Genomic DNA, 21568 nt, shown 5'->3' on the forward strand with positions numbered 1-21568 from the left:
TCCTCACTTGCTTTGAAAACAACAGGTGTGGACTAATAGTGAAATGCTTACTTACAGGCCCTTCCCAACAATGCAGAGAGAAAGAAAATAGAGATATAATAGAAAAGTAAAACGCATAATAACAAAAGTAGATGCACAATGAGAAATGATAACTTGGCTATATACAAGGGTCGATGTGCAGGGGTACGAGGTAATGGAGGTAGATAGCATATGTAGATACTGTATACATATAACTAGGAATAAAGTGACTGATAGTAAACTGTAGCAGCAGTGTATATGATGAGTCAAAAAGTTAGTGCAAAAAGGGTCAATGCAGACAGTCCAGGTAGCTATTTGGTTAAACTAACTATTTAGCAGTTTTATGGCTTGGGGGTAGAAGCTGTTCAGGGTCCTGTTGGTTCCAGACTTGGTGTATAAGTACCGCTTGCCATGCGGTAGCAGAGAGAACACTATGATTTGGGTGGCTGGAGTCTTTGACCATTTTTAGGTCCTTCCTCGGACACCGCCTGGTATAGAGGTCCTGAATGGCATAGAGCTTGGCCCCAGTGATGTACTGGGCCGTACGCACAACACTCTGTAGCGTCTTGCAGTCGGATGCCAAGCAGTTGCCATACGAAGCGGTAATGCATCCAGTCAAGATGCTTTCAGTGGTGCAGGTGTAGAACTTTTTGAAGATCTGAGTGCCCATGCATTTAGCTCCTCTGGCTGGCTGGTTTATCTGTGATAGTTTGCAAGCCCTGCCACATCCAATGAGCTTCAGAGCCGGTGAAGTAGGATTCGATCTTAGTCCTGTATTGAAGCTATGCCTGTTTGATAGTTCGTTGGAGGGCAAAGCTGTATTTCTTATAAGCATCCGGGTTAGTGTCCCGCTCCTTGAATTTTTGAAAACCCAAATCTTGCAATTCTGATTCTGTTAGATATTTTTAAGATGATGGACACACACTGTTCACACACACTACTGTCAAAGTACTGTAAAGAAAACCAGCCTCTTGCCAGCTATCAAATATGAGAGGCCAGCAGAAACCATGGAAATTATCTAATTCGAGGCCCACAGGAGTGGACTGGTGACCTGCAAGCTCCTGTGACCAATATAATAACATATTATAACCATATCCATAAAAACACATATTATTAGACCATATTATAACCACCATATTATTAATTTAGTTCTGGAGATTAATTGTTTACTCTGAATCAAAAATGAATAGGCCACAGGCATTTCTATTGTGTAGGCTATTGTAGCAAAAACTCAATTAGTCACTGACTGTAGGCCTACAGTCATAACATGGACTTTTCTATATTTACATTATGGTGATAAAGTCTGTACCAACAACCCAACCGCTATCATGTGCCTTCAATCATGCGTAATTGCGCATCATATCAAAATCAATAATGGTCCCATAATATTGATGTAGATGGGCACCAGCAGAATTCTAGCCAGTCGTTGACATTTCTGGGAGGAGTCTGTGACAGTTGCATCTGGGCCATAGAGAATGATAGAGACCTCTAGTGGCCAAAATACTATGTTAGCATGGGCAGCGCAATTGAGGGCTTCCACAATTTTAATGTAGTCAACTGGCTGGGACTTTCCAGTCTGGTCTCATAGACTAGACGTAACATAGTAAATGTGAATCCGGGATACTCAAATTAGTGCAACGGTTAAATAAGACAGAAGGTATAACGCAAAGATCTAGTGAACGTCTAGGAACCGAAAGGTTGCCTGTACGAATCTCATCACGGACAACTTTATCTTTTTAGATAATTAGCAGCTTTGCAACTAATTATATATTTTTTGCTACTTTACACCTACTCAGCATGTTAGCTAACCCTAACATTAACCATTTTACCTAACTCCTAACCTTAACCCTAACCTTAACCCCTAACTTAGCTAATGTTAGCCACAACAAATTGAAATTTGAAACATATCTTACGTTTGGCAGATTTGTAACATATTGTGTGAATTACAATTCGTAACATATCATACAAATTGTAATTTGTAACATATCACACGACATGGTTGACGGACATCCACAAATGAATACCTACCATTCAAAATGTTACATTGGCGTGTCCCGGATTTACATGTATTATGTTATGTTGACCTCTAAGTCCAGGTTGGACTTCCAACTTCATTGGCGGATCCCTTCTGGTGACACTGCTGGAGTCATGTCCAACCGGGTCATCAGGAAGGTTTAGCCAATCGTGAAGAAGGAAATTGACTACTTCAAAATGGAGATAGCCTCAATGGCACTGCCCATGCTGTCAGAGACGCTATAATAGCACAGATACAAAAATAAGTTCTCTATCTATCTCTATGGTTTGGGCAACTATTGCCCTAGTTCATCAGTGTCAAAACAGTGCAGCACATTTGCAAAAAAGCTGATTTAGACTGCATAGGGAGAAAGGTAATCAACATGAGAGCATTGGGATTATATTTTAAAATCAGCTTAGTGCAACCAGCAACCTCACTGTACATCAGGCTTAATGCTGCGTTCTTAACCAAGTGGGAAATGGGAATTTACTACATACGACTGGGAAAAATCAGCTTGAACGGCTCTCCAATTGATCATTACTAGTGGGAAACTCGTCATCATACTGAGCACCCATTTCTCCCACATGCTGACCTCTGACGTCAACTACTAAGAAAATGACCTTGATAACAGCATTTTGGCAGTTACATGCAAAAAACAAATAAAAAGCAATCTATTAATATGTTTTCTGAACACTATCATTTGTTTACAAGATAGCTGTAGTTTGAGTTTATGGTTTACACAGCTTGTTGGGCATGAGCGTTTCTCAACGTATTCAAAGCACATGAATTAATTTACGACTTCACAACTAGTAAATTCCCACCTCCTACTTGGTTACGAACGCAGCTTAAAAACATGACATCGTCTACAGAGGGAGACGCAGTGGACAGGCGAAATGACCTCCTGAATTTGTCGACTGCCGGAACTATTAGTGTCCAATTTTATGAATAATTTGACGATATCTTTGTAGAAATATTATTTTTCAGTGGAAATTCTAAAGAGACACAATGGACCGAGTGAAGAGCTCCATGCAGCAAGTACCGAACCCAATTCCCAAAGCGCTGATTCGTCGGACCGGTGGTGCCAACAGTTTAGAACTTGAAAAGGAGAACTTTGAACGCGGTCAGGTAAAGCACTTGTTTAGTGGGAATTCACTATTTCTTGTACAGAATTAGAAGGGACTAAGAAATGTTAAGATATTATAATAGTTATGGTGAAGCTTCGAGTTGGAACCGTCCGTTGCATTGAAGTTGGCAATGATCCGTTCAGCGTGAACTTGCGGACATGCCATGGTTTATCAGCTTGAGTGATTGGTGCTGCCTCGCAGGTTCGGATTTCCATGGAATTTTCTGTGAACATTGCTCATGATCTATGCGCGAAGGTGTGTGTGTGCGCGCCAACTTGACCTAAATGAGCGAGTGTTTACAGGAATGCATTGTTTACGATGTTGGTAATACAATGTAGTACTATAATACCACCACACAACAGCAAGCCAACATCATCATCCCTTTTTCTTAGCAGCGGGTAACATATTTGATACGAATGTTTGATAGCTGTGCCTCAAATAGCTTCTACTAGATTAAAAAAAGTAGTGTCACAAAATTGATATTGCAAAGATTATAGAGACATGACATCATTGTTGGGTCTTCAGTGCAAGATCAAAATCTGTTGAAATAGGTCAGTCCTAAGAGCACAGATTTAGTTATTTGAGAATTTCTGCCTGATAAAGAACAGAGGTCTGATTTACCATATCTCAGGAGAGGTGACGCCCACAACTTTGGAGAGAGAGGCAAAATGCCGTATGTGTCTGCCTGGACTATCCATAAAACCACTACCATGTATCGAACTGCAATAAAATGCCTTTTAGTGCATCCTGGACACAGCACTAGAACCAATGGCCTGGGAGATATTGTGATGGGTTCTGGAAAGTACAATCAGCCTACAAACTGGGGTGTGTGAGAGAGAACTGGGTGGGACTATCATTGTTGCTTTTATCCAGGGAAATAAGTTTGAAGAAAGGGTGGGACTGAGCAGCACTGTTTGTTGATGCCCTTTAAATGGGCAATCCGCAGTTAAAACAGTAAGTGTTTCGGTAAAAAGTTGAGGGATGGGCTGTAACGACTCAAATTCATAGACAGAGCTATGGATGCAAGGACTGACCATCCATGAAATCAACATTTTTGTTTTAATCATGTTTTGAGGCTATATAGTGTTTGTTTACATTTACTTTGTTTACAAACATTGGAGTAAAGCAAGCTTATATTTTGTGTTCTGATGGGGTAGGACAGTTAAACTAAGCTCATGAGGCATTTCTAAGTTATATTCTACTAGAATCAATGGGTACATATAATTCATTTATAAATAAAAAATGGGATGCAGCGACTGCAGATTGCCCATTTAATGGTTTAAATGTACTTTGAATTCTATATCCCATATAGCTGACAGGCTGTTACTCAAGAGCTGTAGTCCAGAAAAACGCATGCTCATTTTTCATGCACGCTGCCGAGCAGCGTGGACAAGACACTTCCTGCTTGGCAGTCTCTTCCCAGATGGGGGGGTAGTCAAAAAGTAGGTCAAATGAATCAAGCCTTTTAAATTACCCTGCTCTGCTGGGGTTGTTTTTTTTAGCAGCAGATGCAACTTGCTTTTCCAATCTTCTACTACAACCACTGCCAAATTAGCCAATGAGCTTTTGAGCACTCATTTGCGGGACTGAAGATTGATCCAGAGAGCAGAGTTTTGCTGTCTCTTCTAGTCATAGTGTGCTGTGACTGTGACATTGATTTTAGGCTAAATGTGTAAATGTAGGCTTTCATCTATCACACCACATTCCTCTCAAAATTGCTCAAATCAGATACGATTCCTAATCTGGTTGTAGCAGTAGTTTTTGTTATGGTTGATTTTTGACGGCAGTCCTAAAGCTGTTCCGCAGCGGAGGGAAGAATCAATGAAATCTTGTTTGTGCTTTAATACAGGGATTAGCCCCGAGTTAATCTGATCTGTTGTGGCTTGGATCTGCCTGAATCTGCTGGCTTTCACTACTGTCCCAAAACCACCAGTGGCTCTGCTCTAAGACCTCTGTTCAGGCACAAGAACTCTAATACAATCTAGACTGGTCCCAGATCTGTTTGTGTTGTTACACCAATGACCATAAGAGTTTCATGGTGTATAGAAATGTGCATTGACACAGAACAAGTCTCTAGAGTAGACTGATCGTGGTAAGGGTGAAGTCATGCATCCCAGGGCTCCTATCTCGGTGATTCTTAGAGCACGAGAGTCGGGTAAACAACAAGGGTGTGTTCAGATTCAGAGTACTCACTACTTCATTTTGTCCGCAGAGTTATAAAAATACCTCGCCCAGGCCCAGATAACACATACAGCATGCATGTAATGACATGTTTAGAGACCTGAAATAAGTAGTGTCCTCTCTAATTGGAGATGGATGAATCTACAGTGTGCTTGTTTATGAAGGACTGCCATGCCTCTCTCTGGAGTCGCAGTTGTACTGCTACGTAACGGTTTCCCATCGGTCATGAAACGTAACGGCACAGTTGTTAAAAAAGACCTCAATGACCAGCTTGAGAGAAACTATTTTAGTCGTTTCAACAGTCCACCTCCACTTGAACACCGTACCACTTTAATTAACCATTTAACTTCCAGGGGAGAGCTGCTATCCAACTCTTTCTCTTCTGGAATGACAGGCCCGACTTTGCAGGTAGCCTGGCGGGTAGGAGCGTTGGGCCAGTAACCGAAAGATTGCTGGATCAAATCCCAGAGCTGACATGGTAAAAATCTGTTATAACCATAGCTAAGGACTGCCTGCTACAATGACAGCGTGTCTGTCTGGATAGTGGTCTGAAATGAGAGAAACATGGCTGAGTCTGTGAGAAAGCTACTTCCGTTCAGCCTGGCACCCCACGTTAGAACCTCTCCTGGGTCTCCCAGCTCCCAGACTGGGCTTTCTATTGTGGGATACATCCCGAGAGTGACTCCACCACACAGCAATGTGGCTTACATAATTAAGTCCTAAATTTAGATCCAGATTCTTCCTGCCTGTCTCCTGCATCCCACAGCTCTCCAAGGCAGGCTGCCTCTGGATAGTCAGTACGGTTCGTTTCTTGTCATTTCAGCAAGCCATGACACCCACCATCTCAGATTGTTCTGAAATTGTTTCTGTTAGAAACAGATAAGACTAGCATTCCTGCAACATTATTTGGTTGAAATCTAATTAGATCTCTGAGAAATTAAGCTAATTGATTGCACCCAAATTGGCCATTTTAATTTATAGGATTAATATAATATTCAAAGAATCCAAAGAAATTGTCAAAAGCACCCCACGGAACGCCTAAACCCCACACCAATCAGTTCTCTATGTCTGACAAGTAGCATGGCGTGTGAAAAGGCTAATATAGGTACCATTTCTAACTTTTTTGCAAAAAAAAAGCATTTGAAACAGTGGACAACAAAACCAACACATGGATTGCTGTCATACCTTCTCAATAGACTGCTTACAGGGTAAGGAAACCAATATGTAATTTTGGTTAACGATCCCTTTAACATTGAGCAATCACCTTGAACAGTGCCATCTAGTGGCCAGAACCTGGTAATATCAGGACGTAGGATGGGACATAAACAAATTCAATGAACAAATTCAATGAATAATTTCACTGAACAGGGGGGGAACATCACCAAATTCACTGGGAATACATTACATAGGATGTAGAAACAATACTCTGAGCTGTAGTACCATACTACATGTCAGACATAGAGAACTGATACTGTATACTTGTTGTTGGGGATTGGCATGGAGGGTCTGTGAGTGACAATTTATTTGGATTCCTCATATCTTACTCATTGTTAGAAAAAGGTTTGGTCCAAATCAGATGTCAGGTACTATATTTATTTTGAATATTATATGAATCCTATATATTAAAATTGCCAATTTAGGTGCAATCAATTAGCTTCATTTCTTTAATTATATTTTAACTAAATTATGTTGCAGGAATGCTAATCTTATCTGTTTCTAACAACAGAAACTTTCAGAACAATCTGAGATGGTGGGTGTCAATCCACTTGTGCTTTTTGAGAGTATGAGAGTCACTCTGACACTTTTTGAGGATGTTAACAGTTTGCTTCTTAGATGATGTACCTTAGTTTGACTAAGAGATAGCAGTGCCACAGCCTCTCTCTATCTGGTAATCAATGCTGCCTACCCCACTGCCTGTGCCCCCTTTAGTGGAGCACTGTGGTGCCCTGGCAGCTGTGGAATTTGGAGGAGGATCCACGACCATGTCCCTTGGGCACAAGCAGCACAGCATGGCGGACCCAGACAAGAACTCTCTAATCTCTCTCTGTTACACACACTCTTGGTCTTCCTTTCTCTTCCTGCCTTTATAAATTACCCCCACCCTGTGCTTGTACCCTGTCATTATAACTAGGGTGAGTTGGAGAGGGGTAGTTACACACACGCACGCATGCAAAGGGAGAGCGAAAGCGGCCCGGGCCCATTAAAACCACTGAGGCAGCAAAAACAGCAGGCACTGGCCTGTGACTTCATTGCACCGGCTGTAGATTAAAAAGTCCTGGATATGAGTGGCAGGTCAGCCATTGGAACAAAGTGCTGAAATGAGATCAAAATGGCATTAACTCTGGCTTTAATTTGGATGGATTAGATATTTTAAAACCTAAAGAAAGTTGATTGGACATTGGATGCTTAGGTTACATCATCACAAGGACCTACATTTGTATTATTGACTTTTAGTTCATCATTACAATAATACTTGTGATTTTAGATCTAACTTTCTGACTTCATAATTGGGGAAATCCATTATAGCTTAGTGGATACTGTTCACACACAGTAGTGATATATAATATATATATTTTTTTAACCTTTATTTAACTATGACCTAATGTCTGGCCAACTGGATAGAAGGGCCTACTCAGCGATTAAATGTCGTTGTGACATACCAGTAAGTAGATTTTTGTTCTGGAGCGGTTTTGTCTCAGCTGTGTTCAAGGCCATTTATATGAACTTTGCCCACAGAATTGAGACAGAGAGGCTTTCACCCTTAACTTGGCGTGTGTGGTGTGATTGTGTGTGCTCGGCACCACCATCACTAAGGCGGAATTAATGTACGGGGACCCAGACGAAAAGACAAACTCAGTTGTTCAAACAATCAATATTTTACAATCAATATTCTACAACTGACTACAATATAAACATGATACTCATAAAGGCCTAGAGTAGTGTATGTGAGAATTGCAGCCTCTCCATAGAGCCGTGCTCGATGGGTCCACCCACACCATTGGCCCACACCGTACCAGGAAGTGAAGAGACTGTGGTGAAGAGCAGGCTTTGTCTGAAGACAGTCTGTTTGTGTGTAGGGCCAGTCTGCCAGCAGGAGAATGGGTCACATATTGATTACCGTGGACTATGCTCCTCACTTGGCCCTAGTAATAATAATAATTGTAACTTTAATTGTTAATGTGCTTTTCATGCATGACGCACAATGAATTCAGAAAGAATACTTAATTTCATGTGTTCGGTACCAAATTGCTGAGGTTATTACTAAAGAATGATATGCATAGTCTAATATTGACTTGTTTGTGCATTGTCAAAGTAGTTTTTTTTAGCTATCTGAAATTATCTGAGCTGTTAAATGTTTTTGTGAAGATTCCAGACAGTGCAATAATTTCACGATTATGATATAAACCTCTGTCTGAGAGTAACCAGAGGAGGGCACTATTTACCTAAAATTAGTCTGATGTAAACTAAAGTTTATAACCACATTGCCTCAGCATAGTTGAAGACTGAAAACGGCTCCTTTTTGCAGTGTCACCGTATAACTTTGATATTGACAGCGACTTAACTTCAATTATGCTACTGTAGGCTACCCTTTTCGTATAGCACATCCGATTTCAATATGGCCGATAAACCAAAGGCCTACATCAGAGAGTAATGTTATGGCCACATGTAAGTAGTACCCAAATCACAGATTATTTGTTACACTGTTGCACTGGTTGTGGAAAGTTACATTGTTTACCATCATGATGATTTGCAGTGTGCCCGAGCCGCGCTGGTATGGTGTCTCACCTTCTCATCATGTATTTGATATTTTTTCAGGATAGTACATTTGTTACATGGTGAGGTACGAAGTTAGTTTGGGCGGGGGTTTGTGCCATCCCCAGTCTGCACCTATTGTTTCACAGAGAGAGCACGCTGTTGTTTACACAAAATCCCCAGACAGATATTCAATTATCGATGTTTAGAACCACCTGCCGTCCTGTTTAGAAATATATTTTTTAATTTTGCAATCTACAATTTTATGAAACATATATTTTAAAAAAATACACGAGAGGGAGATGTTCCCGTGTGTAGCCTAATCTAGGGGTAGGTTGTCGTTTTCTAGACAGTTCTGTTCCGCTTCTCGACAGTCGGATGCTGTGGCTGGTAGCCCCCACTGTTAACTGAGCACGTAGGACCGGGAGAAGGGACACGGAAGGAAAGGAATTGGAGAGCATTTAATATCAAAACGGGACACATGTTGAGTTAACGGGTCCACTCCACCACACTCTACCGTCTACCTCATAAGCGATTCCAGATTTCTAATTTCCCAGTTGTAGACTATTCTGTCGAAGTATTGCCATCGACCGGATTCGTCTTTGAGCTCACAGCCACCCTGCATTTTTCTGGGACTATGGATCTTAGTAAAATGGTAGGTTTCCAGATATCGATTTATTTTTCCAGTGAACATTGTTAAAAAGGCGCAACAAATATTTGTGTTCGGGGTGAGAGTGTACTAATTTGTTACCGGGATTGTTTATTTAGGAAATTACAAGTTAGGATACTGCAGTCGGGATATATGTTCATGGTCGCTCTAAATAATTTGCTGATCATGCAACTGTATCGAGTGGTGTTTTTTAAGTTAGCCGTGTATGCTATGGATTGTTATAGGATAGTCCAGACTCCAGTCTGATGCATGTTTTAGTGTAGGCTATAACTAGTGTACATGTATTGGGCTATAGTTTGCTAATGAATTTACCCCGACTGATCGGATGTTTCCCCCTTATTTTCTCACATTGGCCCGTTTTCTATGGTCATTAGATAACGTAAGCACGCGCACGTTTTTCACGGTGACTAGAATATCAACGAGCTATCTGACTGTAGTGTTGTTTTCTTGGAGGAAAGCGATCAGTCAGATTTATGGTAGCCCAGCTACTTTGCAATGCGTGTCATGGGTCAGTTAAATACTTTCTATAAGGCTACTAGAGACAGCAGCATATCTACGAAATAGGTTGGATTGCACAATACATTTCAAATATTTTACTAACCACCAGGGACATAAAATATATCGTTACAAACCATACATGATTAGTTCGGACTAATAATCCCTCTTATTGATAGACAACCATCACATTTTTGTTACATCATGAGTGTCATTGCAAATATCATGGCTGATAGTGATAGAGGCTATGCATGCTGTTTTGAATGATTGATCATGAATGGCCTACAACAGCAGATGGAGAGCATTGATTTAGTAATCTGTGAATAGGGGAATCCCCACTTGAGAAATCCCCTCAGGGTCAGTTCAACACTGGCTGGACTTGGTGTGAGAGTTCCAGAGCAGGTGCACTAGCAGGGCCAAAGCACCAAAACTGCCCTTTTAGTGCCAACATGGTGTAGTAGGCTACTCTAGCTCTGTATAAAGGGGTGGGGGAAGGTGCTTTGTGCTCCTCCTGAAATCTCATTGCTGTGGAGGTAACCGTTGAGCACACACAACAGTTTGTTTGAGGCAAACACTGGTTGTGATGGAATACGTTCCTCCGTTGTTCTTGGAAGCAACACAGGTTGATCAAAGTCACGTTATAAATATGTTATTGGAGCGATGTTCACCGCTCTGGATCAAACAGACGAAGCCTCAAGGCTGCTCTCTGAGACAAGTTCCTCTCTCTCGGCCAGAGGAAGATAAAGGCCTGCCTGCCACCTGCCTGTCAGTGTCCTCTTAGCTCAGACTCCTCTGCTTTGGTTATTTATGTCATGCACTGAGAGACAACGATATGAAAACATCAACAGTCTTGGCAGATGCAAGAATCAAAAGCAGATATCGAATTGTTCTCAGAGGGTCCACTATTGTTGTTAAGATGAACTAAAACCTAGTCTTGTAAGAAAAAATTTCTACAGTGTCATAGTGTCTTTATCAAGGTAAATTAGTGCAAATGTCCATAGAGAAACCACAAACTAATTCAGCGGCTGATGTGCTTGCCCTTTTACAGTACTTTTATGGCATCAGCACTTCTTCAGGAAGTTAGCTCCACTAGTTACACAAAGCAGATAGGAGGCCTCCCTCACAGGAGGTTGCAGAAAGCTGTCTTGTCAAAGGAGGCTCGTAAATGGACCATTGGGTTTAGGTTTTTATAATACTAGCCAGGGTCCACACTCCGGCCAGTATGTCTCTTCAACCACCTGCCGTCTTCCAGCCCAAGCCCCACATGAACAAAAGCCTGCTGTCGGTGAGGTTATAGACTTTGACTAGCTCAATGCTGGCGGTTTTGAACTGATAATCCACCTGGCCGTGCTGCTGCTCCAGTTTCAACTGTTCTGCCTGCGGCTATGGAACCCTGACCTGTTCACTGGACGTGCTACCTGCCCCAGACCTGCTGTTTTCAACTCTAGAGACAGCAGGAGCGGTAGAGATACTCTCAATGATCGGCTATGAAAAGCCAACTGACATTTACTCCTGAGGTGCTGACCTGTTGCACCTTCGACAACTACTGTGATTATTATTATTTGACCATGCTGGTCATCTATGAACATTTGAACATCTTGGCCATGTTCTGTTATAATCTCCACCCGGTACAGCCAGAAGAGGACTGGCCACCCCTCATAGCCTGGTTCCTCTCTAGGTTTCTTCCTAGGTTTTGGCCTTTCTAGGGAGTTTTCCTAGCCACCGTGCTAATACAGCTGAATTGTTTGCTGTTTGGGGTTTTAGGCTGGGTTTCTGTACACCACTTTAAGAAATCAGCGGATCTAAGAAGGGCTATATAAATACATTTGATTTGATAATGGAGTCTTAAAAGACAAGAGTCAATGAGAAGTAGGGCGACAATACAGTAGTATATACCTATTCAGTGTACAAAATATTTAGGCCTACCAGTTTGATTCTGGACAGTATATTCACAGTATTTTGTCATACTTTGGTCCTGAGTAAGGTCCTGCGTTTTTCTTCTGAGCACATGACCTGACCAGGAAAAACTCTTTACTTAAATGGGGAGGGGCTATCCAAACTTGTCCAATGAGAACACTCAATTTCTGTTGCAAAACATTTTGCTACGGTGTGCCCTAATGAAGACAACCCTGGTCTAATCCATGTTGGCTCTGTTCACATAGACAGGAAGAGTGGCCATGCTGGAGGGATTGTCTTGTTTCCTTTCCCTACCGTGCCAGGCTCTTAGAGGTGTAGAGTGAGTGTTCCATGGGAGTGGAAATCGACGTCAGAAATGTGAGCAAATTTGTAAAATGCTCCTTTACCGAAACAAGTAACACAGAGGGCCATTTTCAGTGTGCTGACCTTTTAAAAGGGGTGGAGTTCCAACCTGAAGAAATAATATAACCTAAACCCTCTCACTCTTACGCTCTGTGGCTTTTATAACTTGTTGCTTTGAGGGACGTTAGTAATATACTTGGTTTTCAGTTTTCACATTTGCTTCCTAAAAAGGTGTGTTTTTAAGTGCATAGTATGATGACTGTTGTTTTTTCATTACTGTGACGTAATGTGAAGTGAGTAACTTTTCAGGAAGTGGCTAGTAGGTGTTTTTAGTTATTTCAAAATGTCCATCTAAAGCAGTCCTTGTCAGCAGGAGAGCACTATTGGTCTCAAACAGCTACAAATTGTGTGCGTGCGTGACCTTAGTTTAAAACTTTTACCCCCCTACCTATGTCCAGTTGACCATTGGGGCCACCTGGAAGATGCTGGCAAAGGAAACATTATAAAAGGGGAGCTGTGAGGTCTGTTTGGGTTGGCACCGGGTACTAGGCCTGAGGAATAGTGGAGGGGCTGGGTGCATTTTTCGACAGGCAGGAAATGGGCTGGACGGGGTGTGCCAAGACAGCAAGCCTGACTGAGCACCCCTCTCCCCCTGCTCTCTACCACCTCCCCAGACCCACTGACCCTCTCCCCACCACAGCACCTCTGTGTACAGTGGCGACGCATTCACAGGCAGCCATCCATATTTCCTGTTTTCATTCCCTCCCCCCATCCTTCCCTGTTTACCCATTCCTCTTGAGGCGGTGGGCAAGTCTTAGCAGTACCAGCGCAGCAGCCTGCCGTGCATCTCCAGTCCACGGTGCCTGATAAAAGCACTGTGGGAATAGTTTGTGCTGCTTGGCCCCTGCTTGTGTTCTGGTGTGGTTTCAGCACTGCGTGAACAGCAGATCATCTAAAACGCTATCTATCAAGACCACTAACCAAAAAGCACTCTTCTTCCCTGTCAGACATGTAGGTCATGTAAGGATAGAAGCTCGCCAAACTCGTGAGAACCCAGGCTCCTTTAATTTAGACTATTATTTTGATTGGATTGATTGCATTAATTGATTGATTCAATCGATCCAACTTTTTGTTGCACAGGAGTAGAGGGTGCTATCTCTAAATGCAGATGTTTTCAACCATCAACTTTATTCTGCTCTTCATCCGGTTTTCTAGAGTAGTGATAAAAATATACTGCGTTGTCGTCATAATCATCTAGTGTCCTAGTACCGATATGTCTGCAGTCAAAACCATTATTCAAATGCTTTCTTTGGGAAAATGACTCATCAATGAGAGATCGCTGCGTTATTAAACAGGCACTGACTGGGCGGCTTTTAAGGCACCGGCTATGTCCTGCTCAGTACTAGACAAGACAGGCCCATACTGAATCCCAATCCACTCCTAAAGCCTGGGCACTCTTGTAGATCTCAAAGGATCTGATAGGTTTAAGCAGTATGGTAATTCCTCCACCTTGTCTTCTGATAGGCTGGTTGGAGCTTTCACCATATTGCTTGCATTTATCCTTTAAGCTCAACAAGTGTGCAGGCCATTTAGGGTTTGTTTCTTGACAGTGTCACTGCCACACAGCCAGGCGAGGACTAGCATATCAATGGCGATAGGAGAGGCCTCTAGAGTTCTCTGTGCATTACATAGGTGGGCTCAGTCCAGACTAGTCTGTCTGTGAGGCAAGCCTCATCCTCTGTCTAATCTCCCCAACCGCAACACACCCACCACCACAGTCTGTTTCTCACCTCCTAATTCAATTTTCTAGCAGTCATCATCTCACTTCATCGGCTGCCCATGCTGCGACGAGACGAGTCAATAGGCCTGTCTATGCCAGCGAGCCGCTCCAGCTTCTAGTCCCATTGGCTTGCCAGGAGTCCTGGGCAGCTGGCACTCTCTTTCAGACAGACGACAAAGTCGCTCTGTGGACTAATTGGGTCGTTCCTGTGTGGGAACTGCTTGCACAAGTGCTGGGAGCCTTCCATCGTTCCTTGGACTTTTGAACGTTTTTTTTTTACGGGAAGAAATGGTGTGGGGTTATGACTGAAATGTAATGGTAGTGCTATTTTTACACTGAACAAAAATATAAACGCAACATGGAAAGTTTTGGTCCCATGTTTCATGAGCTGAAATAATATATCCCAGAAATGTGCCATTTTGTATTTCACAATTTTTTTTGGCACAAATTTGTTTACATCCCGGTTAGTGAGAATTTCTCCTTTGCCAAGATAATCCATCCACCTGACAGGTGTGGCATATCAAGAAGCTGATTAAACAGCATGATCATTACACAGATGCACCTTGTGCTAGGGACAATAAAAGGTCACTCTAAAATGTGCAGTTTTGTCACACAACCCATTTGGCATGCTGACTGCAGGCATGTCCACCAGAGCTGTTGCCAGATAAATGAATGTTCATGTCTCTACCATAAGCTGCCTCCAATGTCGTTTTAGAGAATTTGACAGTTTGTCCAACTGGCCTCACAACCGCAGACCCTGTATGGCGTTGTGTGCGCGAGCAGTTTGTTGATGTCAACGTTGTGAACAGTGATGGCCTTGGGGTTATGGTATGGGCAGGCATAGGCTACTAACATCAATTGCATTTTATCGATGGCAATTTGAATGCATGGAGATAACGTGACGAGATCCTGAGGCCCGTTGTCGCGCCATTCATCTGCCGCCATCACCCCATGTTTCAGCATAATGCACGGCCCCATGTTGCAAGGATCTGTACACAATCCCTGGATGCTGAAAATATATAATTTCTTCCATGGCCTGCATACTCAACGTGTACGACAGTGTGTTCCTGTTCCCGCCAATATCCAGCAACTTCGCACAGCCATTCTAAGAGGAATGGGACAACATTTCACAGGCCACAATCAACTGCCTAATCAACTTTATGCAAAGGAGATGTCGCTCTGATGCAAATGGTGGTCACACCAGATACCGACAGTTAATTTTTTTTATCCACACCCCTAGCTTTTTAAAATATATCTGTGATCAACAAATGCATGTCTGTATTCCCATTCATGTGAAATCCATACATTAGGGCCTAATTATTTTTATTTCAATTGACCGATTTCCTTATGAACTCAGTAAAATCTTTGAAATTGTTGCGGTTTTTTTGTTCAGTAAAGAAGATGCTGAATGTGTTGAACTGTATTTGCAAGTTAAATCCAGATATGAGCTATTGTCCTTTGTCCAGATTCCTGCTGAGCTGTTTTCAATACGTCTCATCCTTCCCGCAGTAGATTCTCAGACAAACAATGGTGACACTTGAAAAGGTCACACATTCGCTTGCCTGTCGTTGTCAGTAAACACAGAGGAAGGCACAGGATACTTTGGTCAGATATATGGCTCTGTGTGCAGTGTTGACATGATGGCATACACACAAATCTCTTGGCTTGTGCTTGATTATGTAGCAACAGGTGTTCCACCTGTAGCACCAGTGTTCATATCAACCCTGCATGTATGTTTAATGATCGAAGGCATGGCTAGTAGAGCTGAGCATGTTTTGTGGTTCATCCTCTGCAGGGCTACAAGCTAAGCACAGAGACATGGATGGAGTGGAATTTGAACCAGGGAGCAGTGTGTGTTGAGAGATGTTGGCCAGCTCTGCATTCCTCTCTTTATCCTTGTCCTCCTTCTCCTCTTCAGAAGGCACAGCTGTGACTTAATTAGACAGTCACCCTGTGAATCGATCTTGTCAATACAAAGCCCGTCTTTGTCACCTTGAGCTGTGAATATGCCATTTGTAATGAGGCTGAGAGAAAAAGGCAGAAACAGGCTATTTTGTCTACTCTTATCATGACTCTTGCATCCCTAGTGTGTGTATAAAGTTTTGTTGATTTGATCATTATAGAAACAATCTACATGTCCGAATGAAGAAGGTGTCTAAATAATCACCAATCAAGCATGACTCTGTAGTGCACTACTCCTAGGTTATTCCTCAGAATGCCATGGTCAGCAAGTTATTCCTTCGTGTGAGACCAACGCACTGCCTGCGCTCCCAGTGAACCACCAGTGAAGTGGACCTGTGATGATTTATCACCCTCTGCTTCCCTTCCCAGAGAGGACTCAGGACATCTGGGGGAAGTGAGATTATTCATGTCCCTTCATGTCCCTCCAGCCACTCCACTTCAGACTTCAATATCACTGTTCTTTATCGGACAACATGCTAGATGTGACACAGGTATTCATTTAAAGCAGAGACGGGCAACTGATGGCCCCACCCCCCTTTTGTAGGCCCACAGATCAATTTCTAAAAACGGAGAAAAAATAAGTTTTAGGAATTCAGTCGGGGTCTCACCTGTTGAGAGCTAGAATAGTAGAATACACCAGGTGCAATTTCAAAATGTGGATGTGCATCAGCAGTTTTTCTCTTATGTCAGTCAATGATAGTCACTCAATTAGCCCATGCCAGCCCATGTTTGATTGCTAAGTTAGTCTGGCCAGTTATCTAAACTTGTCGTAATCATGGTCGAATTATGGACCGGGGGCGGCCCCCGTTCTGATTTTGTAAGTCGCTCTCACTCAGATATCATATTAACATGACATAAGTCAGAGCAAAAATGTGTAGAATTGCAGGAAACAAGCATAACAATTGCAAAAAATTCTGGCCGCCCCGTGGCAAAATGTATAGAATTGCATCAAACTTGCTTTAAAACTGCCACATTTTCTTTTTGCCCCTTGGCAACATGTGTAGAATTGCAGGAAATTAACTCAAAAACGTTATCTCCTCTGTGGGGGGCCGCAAATGTTTTTTTCAAGGTAGGGGGCCCCGTAACAAAATGTAGCTAAGGGCCCCAAAAGACTAGGGCCGGCTCTGACTGCATGTGTGGGTATGGATGTGGTTACGTAGACCCGCGAGCCACTGTGGCCCCTTATGATAAGTTCAGATTTTTTTGTGCCCCCCATCAAAGTTGCCAATCACTGATTTAAAGGCTCAGAGAAGAGTTGGAGGTGCATAGAGGGGCTGCTTTTCCTCTCAGATGGAGGCCGAGATCAAATAGGCCTGAAAGGGATACTCCAAATAGGCCTGAAAGGGATACTCCAAATAGGCCTGAAAGGGATACTCCAAATAGGCCTGAAAGGGATACTCCAAATAGGCCTGAAAGGGATACTCCAAATAGGCCTGAAAGGGATACTCCAAATAGGCCTGAAAGGGATACTCCAAATAGGCCTGAAAGGGATACTCCAAATAGGCCTGAAAGGGATACTCCTAATAGGCCTGAAAGGGATACTCCTAATAGGCCTCAAAGGGATACTCCTAATAGGCCTCAAAGGGATACTCAAAATAGGCCTATCACTAAAAGGGAAAAATTATGTGGCTCTTTACACATAAGTTAAAAGAATGTCTCCTAAATTGAAAAATGACAACCCTGAAGTGAAATAATTCTTCTTCTGTGTGGCTGGTGGTATTTTATTGGGGCCCATTGTATGAAAGCACTAGGCTTTGTGTGTGTGTGTGTGTGTGTGTGTGTGTGTGAGAGAGGAATCAGATGTTTACCTGACATATGGCTGATGGGGTTGTGATGTGTGTGTGTGTGTGTGTGTGTGTGTGTGTGTGTGTGTTTGTCCTTGGCATTTGCTCAGCCCTGTTTGTTTAAACCTCTCGACTGGAGGTAGGCTACCACCACCCCAAGTGAAGCCCACACGGTGCCAGTTTACTGAGGATTGCGTTCTTGAATATTCAGTATAAGTAGGCTACAAATATTCTCTTTGTTACTGATATATTCATATATTTTTATAGTCGCCGTGTGTGTGTGTGTTCCAATGGTTCAGTTAGAGTATGGTGTTGGAAACATCAGGGTTAGGCTTTGATTGACACATCATGGTCCACATAGACCTGTAGCCTACTGTATGTGTAACTAATTGTAATTCACTTTGGCATCTGATAATTCATATAAAAAGAGAGAATTCTGAGTGTGTGGCGTGTGTCTTCCTCGAGTGATGAGTGTGAGAACACCAATCAGTGCAATGCTTTTCTCTTTCCTCTCTCTTCCTCTCCTCTTCCTCCTCTGCACAGGCTGTGAGCATCAACAAGGCCATCAACACGCAGGAGGTCGCCGTCAAAGAGAAGCATGCCAGGAATATCCTCTTTGTGGAGCCGGGTGTGTCACCTGTGTGTGTGTGTGTGGCACTGTGTGTGCAGTGTCGATGTTAGTTGCACAGTGTGCATAGTGGTTGTGTGTGTGTGTGTGTGTGTGTTAGATATAATCTGTTTTTCTCTGACTATAGAGAAAGGAGAGCTGTGTTTATGTTGACTCCCATGTGTTTGTGCAAGCTCTTGTTCCTTCATGACTCAGGGTTGTGTTCGTGCAAAACAAAACAATAATGGAACGTGACCCTGATGTCTGCCGGGACCTCTGTGTGTGTGTGTGTGTGTGTGTGTGTGTGTGTGTGTGTGTGTGTGTGTGTGTGTGTGTGAAACCGAGAGACAGACTGCTCTGTAACGGTCTTTGTGAGATGTGTGGGAGATTTTCAGCCCCTCTTGAGAGAACAATGGAAGTTGAATAGGCAAGCAAAACACCTCTATGTTAACCCCCCCCCCCCCCAGCAGCGTTCGTCAGAGTATGTGTGCATCTCCCTTGTGTTTCTCCTTGACTGGTCTGTCTCACCCTGTATCTTGGGGACCCACCATGAGAAGGGCGCCCACACTTTCTGGGCGGCGGTCAACCGGCTACCGCTCTCCAGCAATGCGGTGCTCTGCTGGAAGTTTTGCCACGTCTTCCACAAGCTGCTGCGAGACGGCCATCCCAACGTAAGTCTGAACCCACCACCACAGCCATGATGGGACACACACCTGTGTCGCGATCTGTAAGGCGTGCAATAGAAAATATTTTGCAGCAGAAAACAGAAATGAGCATTTATTATTGGACAAGACTAGTTAGTTCCTCCCTGTTTCACTACGTTTTCTTTTGGTCCCTAATGAACACAACCCTGAACATACTGCACGCCAGGGACATGCCCATCTCTCCATAGACTTGTGCTCAAGAAGTCTCGAATGATACAATATTCCCTGTTTATTACTCTGCTGGATTTGGTTTGAAGCCAAGCAGGGTAGGGCTAGAATGGGAGACTCTGACGCTCTGTGATCACTAAGATCCCACAACACTTATCCCAAGACTAGGGGTGTTAACCCTGGTCGCCCTGTCTTAATTCCTAATCTGGCCCTCCTCATCCCCAGTTTCCAATTGGCTAATTTCAACCCCTCTCCTGTCCTCTCCCCTGCATCTCTTTCCAAGGTCATTGCTGTAAATGAGAATGTGTTTTCAGTTAATTTTCCTGGTAAATTAAGGTTTAGGTCGACTAAATATAGGGGTGGTTTCCCGGAAACAGATTAAGTTTAGTCCTGGACTAAAACCGATTTTTAGATGGAGATTCTCCATTGACCATGCTTTTAAATCCAGGACTAGGCGTAATCTGTGTCCAAGAACCCGGCCCATAGGGAATGTAATTTAAGATTTGCACTTAATTCAGAATAGCCATTAGTCTGGTCTAAGATCTGTATGTGCTGCCTTGCCAAGTCGTATTGCGTTGTCATGCCAAACGCAAACAGATCTGGATATCAGGCTACATAGCCTCTACTTCTATTAATGTATCCTACTGTACAGTGAGATGACAACCACCAGTTTAGTCACAGTAGCTACTACCTCCAAGAACTAGCATCATGCACCATGCAAATGATCAGCACCCCCATACACATTCATTCACTTCTGAGCACCCAGGCAATTGCCCAACACACTTGCCTTCTAGAACACACCCACACAATGCATACAGTACAACTTCACGTGTAGTGCTCTCTCTGTTGTATCAGTAAGATTCTGAACTTTGGGCTTGTGGTTTCAGCCTTGTCTAAATGTTCTTTCTGTCTCTGTGTGTTCAGGTGATAAAGGACTCGATGAGGAACAAGGCTGACCTGAGTGACATGAGTAGAATGTGGGTAAGGATCAGAACACAGCACTGATGGTTGGCATTACGGTCCTAAGGCCCTTCCCAACCAGACCAGGAGAAACTCTGAGCCCCAGTCATCATGTCTACCACTCTTAACCGGCGGGCTGCATGGACACATTGGCTACGTTGGAAATTGCATCCTATGCTGCACTAAGTTTGACAAGAGGCCCATGTGGGCTCTGGTCAGAAGTAGTGCACTATATAGGGTAGGGCTGACCCCAGTTAGTCGACTGGTCGATTGTTTGGTCGACCGACCAACGTTTTTATTTAGTCGAGCATTAGCAAATATATGTACAGTACCAGTCAAGTTTGGACACACCTACTCATTCAAGGTTTTTAAATTAAAAATAAATATTTTCTACGTTGTAGAATAATAGTGAAGACATCAAAACTATGAAATAACACAAATGGAATCATGTAGTAACCCAAAAAGTGTTTTTTTAAAAATCCAAGTAGCCACCCTATAAAATATACTTTGATTTTGTTTAACAGTTTTTTGGTTACTACATGATTCAATATGTGTTATTTCATAGTTTTGATGTCTTCACTACTATTCTATAATGTAACTCTACAATTCTATAGTGCACACACATTGATGCGACTAATGGTGATTTGAAAAAAGTCGCTTGAAAGGCATGAGCTCTGCTTTGTTTTTTGCACAAGCTGTACAAAATACATCAGTCTCTCATTCACAATTTGACAAGCACTTGATAATGCCTCAAATTTCACGGCGGCATCCCATTGTGTAGCCGTAATGCATCCTAAAACAATCCATGCCTTTTGCGGCCAGTGGCCGTTGTGCCCTTGACCCAGAGTGCTGCGCGCTCCGAAGCATCTCTCACTCACATGGCTCTCCATCACGTGATTGAGTCTTTCCTCACAGGCTACAAGTGAAGACAAACACATCGGGGACGCAACTGCGTGTGTCCTTATCCAATTCCGAGGTGCATATTGAAGATATTGGAAGTACTGTTAATTTACTTTTCATCAGCCAACAAGATGAGTAGGCCTAACAAACAGCAAAAGCACTAGCCTATGTCAATCTACTATCCCCCAT

At 42.9% G+C, this 21568-nt stretch overlaps 1 protein-coding gene across 2 annotated transcripts in view; it reads left to right on the top strand.

The window, feature by feature from the left end:
- Positions 1 to 2870: 2870 nt before the first annotated feature.
- LOC129832197 (huntingtin-interacting protein 1-like) overlaps positions 2871 to 21568 on the top strand; it is a 45124-nt gene continuing 26426 nt past the window's right edge. Inside the window, exons 1-4 of one of the 2 annotated variants that reach the window (XM_055896076.1) lie at positions 2871 to 3157; positions 18584 to 18647; positions 19176 to 19318; positions 20444 to 20500. In XM_055896076.1, coding sequence (XP_055752051.1) covers positions 3038 to 3157; positions 18584 to 18647; positions 19176 to 19318; positions 20444 to 20500 — 384 coding nt within the window. In that variant the 5' untranslated portion in view covers positions 2871 to 3037. Of the gene's footprint in view, positions 3158 to 9272; positions 9746 to 18583; positions 18648 to 19175; positions 19319 to 20443; positions 20501 to 21568 lie in introns of those variants that run through there. The other variant, XM_055896077.1, reaches the window with a different exon arrangement.

This window comes from Salvelinus fontinalis, chromosome 33 (genome assembly GCF_029448725.1).
Source record: "Salvelinus fontinalis isolate EN_2023a chromosome 33, ASM2944872v1, whole genome shotgun sequence".
NCBI classification, from domain to species: Eukaryota; Metazoa; Chordata; class Actinopteri; order Salmoniformes; family Salmonidae; genus Salvelinus; species Salvelinus fontinalis.